The sequence below is a fragment of the Balaenoptera physalus genome, assembly GCF_965194825.1.
Source record: "Balaenoptera physalus genome assembly, chromosome: 1".
Classification (NCBI taxonomy): Eukaryota; Metazoa; Chordata; class Mammalia; order Artiodactyla; family Balaenopteridae; genus Balaenoptera; species Balaenoptera physalus.
Genome location: NC_138882.1, coordinates 75,438,880 through 75,445,119, shown reverse-complemented (window position 1 = coordinate 75,445,119; position 6,240 = coordinate 75,438,880). Strand labels below are relative to the sequence as shown.

The window sequence follows — 6,240 nt, the reverse complement described above, 5'->3', positions numbered from 1 at the left end:
CAATCTTCGTCCCTTAGTGCAGATGAGACAACATGCTAGTGGGCTTGTAATGAAGCTTGAAAGGGAATACTCAGAGTAAACAAAATCCTGACGTAGCAGGGGCAAACGTGGTGAGATGACTTTGTAAACATTAGAATAAGGTCAGATTGAGCATTACTCTGCTAGTTGGCCAAATTTTGGTAACGACTCATGTCATGCCCTTAAAACATGATTCAGTGGACTTCAGTTATTATTCTGAAGAAATACAGTGTGATTATTCATCATTCATTCTTTCAATGCATATTTAGTACATACCTACTAGAATTAAAGCACTGCTGAGGTATGGAAGGTACAAAAAAGTACTACCCATCCCCTGCCACAACCCAGAAGGTATGGAAATTGCATGTGTAAGTTTCTCCTCCTACTTTTAGAAGTTTTTTTTTTTTTTTAATGCAAATAGAAGACTAATTTTTATTCTGTTTCACCTACGGCAGTGTCTCCTCTTCCTTGATCCTCTGTAAAGTATTAAAAATAAGAGAGTTTTTAAATACATATTTTGTCAATAATTTAACTTCTAGGAACCTTGGTTTCTTCACCTACAAAATGGAGATGATAACTTTACAAGGATGTTCTTAAAATTAAGTGTCAAATTGTTAAAATTAAGTGGTAATGTATACACGGTGCCTGAAACGTAATCAGTACTCAACAAATTCTATCTATAGGTATAATTATTATTCTGTGAGTGCCACTGCATTCTTCTCACCCAAGCTTGAAAGCATTTTCTTTATTCTTCCCACTGACACAAAATCAATTATCGAGTTCGAGTGGCTCTTCCTTGAAAACGTTCCTCATAATTGTCCTCTCGTTTCCATTTCTTCTGCCACCTTCCTAATTTACCTTCCTTATTTCATCTTCTCAGATTTTGTGTTGGGCCACCAGATAGTTTTTCTTAAAACATGCTTTTTGGCTCCCCTGTTTCAAACAAACAAACTTTCCTCAGTGGCTCCCATTTTACACCGAATAAAGCACAAATGTTGCTGTTCAGAGTCCTCACGTTTATACTTTGCTAATCATTTCCATTGTGCCTGAAGAGAAACTCTGTATTTCTGTCAGATTCACTCACCATGTCTTCTAGATCCAACTCATCCTTCAGACCCACTTCGAAGTCTTCTTCTAATCACTCTAACCAAATCGTCCCCTTATCTCATCCTTTATAGGATGTCTAAGGCATAGCATCCCTTCTATAGCATTTAAAATATATTTCGGCAACACTACAGTGTTGGCAATACTATAAAAGTGTAGGTGTTGAGGCCAAATAGTTGTGGTGATTAAATTAATAAAGCACCTTGAATATATCTTATCCTTATAAAGCACTTAAATAGTCATTAATATTATTGTTGTACATTTCTTATTTCCCTACTGAAACGTTCCTAGATGACAATGGTCTTCTGGTACTGAGGGTATGTTTTCCAATACTTTACCTAGTAAACTTTTATTAGATTTTTAGTAATTCTAATTACTTGCTCACAAACGGATTTCTTATTGGTTCCGAGTTAACTTCTTCTCATGCTTTAAGACGTGATAACTTCATCGTTGTCAGGGATGTGCTAACTCACACTCACTGTGATTGATATGTGATTTGAGGATTATTAGTGTTGATTAAAAAAACCCAGTTAACAAGTCAGGATATGTAAGTGGATAGAACAGTTGTTTCGAGTAATATGACATCGTAATTGCAATTAACACTCCCTACTGCATGCCCTCATGCCAATGAGTACCAAATAGCTTAAGAATTGCTTTGAAATCCTGTCTCAAGTCCCTTATCTTGCCAGACTTATTTTTTGTAATGATTGGGAAGGAGGTTGGACTGAGAAAAAGAATAACATTTTATTTGAGGATCTCAAAGCATTTGGTGAGGCTACCTTCCATTTTGCAGATCGGGTACACTTATGTTTGCAGCAGTTCAATGCATTTCTTTTGGCTATACTGCCATCCAGGAAGAGGGCTATCCGCACAGTAGAATATTTTATATTCCAAAATACTGTTCTTGGCTTTTCCAAAATAATTCATCTGCTCTTTTATCTTGTGGCCACTGTGACTGTGTACCCAGTCAGAGTTCCTCTCTCATGTGCCTGATGGAAAGATGAGAGGCAAATTGATGGTCTACCTGGAGCGATAGTATTGAACTTCAGCTAAGACTTTCTTATTAGGTTTTTCCCCTGATTTTATTTTAATTAATTAATTTATTTTATAAATGTGGACCATTTTTAGAGTCTATTGAATTTGTTACAATATTGCTTCTGTTTTATATTTTGGTTTTTTGGCCGCAAGGCATGTGGGATCTTAGCTCCCCGACCAGGGATTGAACCCTTGCATTGGAAGGTGAAGTCTTAACCACTGGACCGCCAGGGAAGTCCCATCCCCTGATTTTATTTAATTATTATTTTTTTCATTCTTTCCTACTCATTTTCAATTTGAGTCAATTTGTTTGAATATGTATCCTTTTAAGCATCTTGAGTCTCTTTTCAGACAAGATGGGCACGTAACTAATTTTTACACTGTTCACACATGGGACCTTGGACAAGTTATTTAACCTTTCGAAGTTCCCTCTCTGTAAAATGGAACTAATAATCCATAATTCACAGAGATGTCTTGGGGATTAAATAAAATAACTCATGTAAATTACTTGGTGCATAGTAGGCATTCAATAAATGTCAGTTTGCTTCTTATCCCAATTAATAACGCTTATTAGACTATATTAAAAACTAGAACCAGACTGTGATAATGCATTTCTTTATTAAGTACTTAAGCCAAATAACTAATTTTCCCCAGGGGGAAGAGAGAGAGATGTTGAATTAGTTTCATTTGGTGAACTTATTTATTAATTTTTTTTTCAGCATTATTTAGTTTCATAATCCATAATTTAGTTTCCATGCAACCAAAATGTCACAGTTCAGTATTACTTTTAGCTCTCTTGTGATTGTTTTTTAAAATCTATTTTTTACATATGCCATTTATTAGAGATCATTATTAATTATACTAACAGCTCGACTGTTTCATAACAACTTCGTGCTGACAAACTTTCGCTCTCAACAGTTTCCCTGAGCTCTAACGATTCAAAAGGATCAAGTTTTAAATGGCAACGTTACAGCAAAAGAAAAACCCGGGTTGAGGGAGCGACCCACACCGTCCTTGTTCTTTCGTGTTAATTTTATACATTTGCTTTTAAGTGGAGCCACATTTTTCTCAAGGACAGAACCCAAGTGAGGCAGGCAGGAAAAGTGGGAACTGGCTAACCGAGCTGGCGCTTCGGTATCATTGCACCTTTAAGGACTGGAGGCTTGGTAGTAGCTCGGCTTCCTTCCCGGCCCACCTCTGAACTCTGATTGACAGGGCGCCGGGCGAGGAGGAGCCGAAGGAGGCCGAGGAGGAGGTGCAGGGAGGAAAGCAGCGGGAGGAGGGGCCCGTCTTTTCTCCGATGGCCAATCAGGGAAGGGGGGCGGGGCTCCGGGTGCCCTCCTCCCTCCTTCCCTTCCCCGCCTCCCGGCTTCCCCGCCCCCTCCTCCCTTTCCTCTGCCCCCTCCCCTCTCCTCCTTCTCGTCCTCCTCCTCCTTCTCCTCCTCCTCCTCCTCTCAGGCTGTGGTTTTTCTGTATATGTTTCTGGAGTCCTGAGCCTGAGCTAAACAAAAGCAGGAGGCTGACGGGGCTGCTGGAGTTTGCAGAGACACGGTGGAGGAGAGAGCCTGTGCTCTGCCTTGCCGCCGCGGCTGGGGGAGATCTGGCTTTTGCAACAGCCCACCCCCTTTGAGATCACTCTGGCCCGGAGTGGGGGTGGGGGGCAGCGGGGGGTGGGGGGGAAAGTTTGCATTGCAATCCCCCTGCCTTCCTCTCCTTTCTCCCGATCAATGCATATTTGCAAAAGGATTAAGCCACAGATATAAGCGCCGGGAGCCCATTTCTGCCTTGCAAAGGATATCGGACTGAAAAACCAAAAGCCAGCTCTGATTTCTTTTCGTCAAGTGGGAAGGTGGTTTATTTTTCTTGCTTTTTGGAGTCAACACCCTTCCCCACCAGCCCTTATCCCCACCCTCACCCCGCAACCCCTTCACGCCCCCCTCCCCCTCCCCACTCCCCATCCTCCCACCATCCTCTAAAGAGGCAAAGGGATTTTTTTTTTTTTTTTCTTTTGGTCTTCTTTTTTCCCCCCTTCCCTGTTTATCCTGAAAAGGATTTGAAGACAGCTTGAAGGATAAAAAGCCTTGGTGCTTCCCAGGAGCCGAGCCGAGGAGCAGAAGAGGAAGAGCCGGGGGCTGCCGTTGCCTTTGGAGATGGACGAGCAGCCCAGGCTGATGCATTCCCATGCTGGGGTCGGGATGGCCGGACACCCCGGCCTGTCCCAGCACTTGCAGGATGGGGCCGGAGGGACCGAGGGGGAGGGCGGGAGGAAGCAGGACATTGGAGACATTTTACAGCAAATTATGACCATCACAGACCAGAGTTTGGATGAGGCGCAGGCCAGGTGAGATGGTGGCTTTTCTTTTCCTTTCTTGGGGTTTTTTGTTTTTCTCCCTCTCGCTGGGGGAAACAATGGGAACCGAATCACCACAGCGTTTTCTTTTTAAATGTTATTTCTTTGCCCATTTTGACGAGCAACTATATGGCGGAGGAGTAAAATTTGAAGGAGCGTTGTTATCGAAAGTGTAATCTCCCATGCCGTGATATGGCTGTGTATATGTATATTTTCATATATATATATATATATATATAGTGTGTGTGTGAGTGTGTGTGAATATAGAGGTCTTCATATATATCCAGACAAACACTCAGGCACGCCGAAAATATTGCCAACTGATCCAAAAGCGGCCCTCGGCACTTTTTACTGCTTTAAAAAAGTATCAGAGAGAGTAGAATTGTCAAGTTTTGAACAGCATTACATGACTTCTTGTTGAAGGACTCCGTAACATTACAAAATAAAATGTCCCATGAACACTTTATTTGCAAATTTAGTTGACCGCTTCCCTGAATTAGAGACTTTGGATTTTCTTTCTGGACTACTCCAAAATTAATTTTTATCTTTTCCCCTTTATCTCCCTATTAAAAAAAAAAAAAAAAAAAAGCAAGGTAATTCTTTGTCAGTAGTTGTCAGCTATCCAGAAAATATTTTGCATTTATTTAATTCTGTTTCAAGAAAAGCTGATGTAAAGAAAGAAAGAGATACTTTTGCTTTCAAACATATTTGGTAGGTTTAAGAGGCTCAGATATGTAGTGTAACTTTATTGTCTCTTATTTTGAGTGGGTTTACTAACCTTCCGTAGTACAGAATGTATGGTCCTTTAAAAAGGGGTGGGGGGGGGAAATCAAGAATGCTCTTTTTCCCATGCTTCTTTCAGGACCACTTAGATGCTACTAAAATAGAAATGAAGGCAAGGGTGTATTTTATGTATTTCAATCCTATAGGATAGGAAGATCTTCATTAAGGAAGCATAATAAAGAAGCTGTGTAGCTTCTCAACTTAATCCACTACCAGGTATATAATTCTCCACTCTAGGATTTTACAGTGAATTCTCTTTTCAAAATAAAACATAAACTAAATAGCAACCCACCAACTGCTTGCCCAAGGCCGATCTCGAAAGGAAGAATTTAAAAAATCTAATGACCACATATGTCTTTACAATTACCCAGCTTTGTTGAATCTCAGAAGCAGTTGGGTTTTTTAATCATATATACACAATTCCTGTACCTCACAAGACTTAGTTATATGGAGAAGACATCATTATATGTATTTTTGTCTAAGGGAAATAGGAATTTGAGTTTAGAAAATGGGAAGGAGCAGTTAAAAACATGGATGTTATGAATTACACTCTTATTTTAGCTGTAAGCACATGCAACATGTAAACTCAAAAGTCCTGAGGTTTATGGGTGCTTGAAAACTTGGGAAGTTTCAAAGACTGGAACTATGCTAAATTTTTTTTAAATAGGGGAAAGTTTTCAAAAATTAATCTGTGCCCTTTTTGAATTTTATTATCCAGAGAAAAGCTAATAGGTAGAGTAAGAGGAAGATTTCCCGCTGGCAGTCTCTTTTTGAATTGGAACAGATTTCTCCATTACATTGTTCCAGAAAAATAAACTCAGACATACCAATAAACTGCTTTAATAACAAGTTTGTGCAGCTGAAGGGGCCGGTAAGGCTGGAAACTCACCACTTTTCTGATATTTAGTCCCACTCCTTTTTGTACAACTGAGGACAGCCGTGGCTTGGCG

The 6,240-nt window shown here is 40.3% G+C and overlaps 1 protein-coding gene across 4 annotated transcripts in view; it reads left to right on the top strand.

Moving 5' to 3' along the window:
• The first annotated feature begins 3,558 nt into the window (after positions 1-3,558).
• Positions 3,559-6,240, top strand: part of PBX1 (PBX homeobox 1) — a 318,615-nt gene continuing 315,933 nt past the window's right edge. The window contains exon 1 of one of the 4 annotated variants that reach the window (XM_082474400.1): positions 3,559-4,498. In XM_082474400.1, coding sequence (XP_082330526.1) covers positions 4,308-4,498 — 191 coding nt within the window. In that variant the 5' untranslated portion in view covers positions 3,559-4,307. The remainder of the gene's footprint in view (positions 4,499-6,240) is intronic. The other 3 variants (XM_082474402.1, XM_082474398.1, XM_082474401.1) reach the window with 3 other exon arrangements.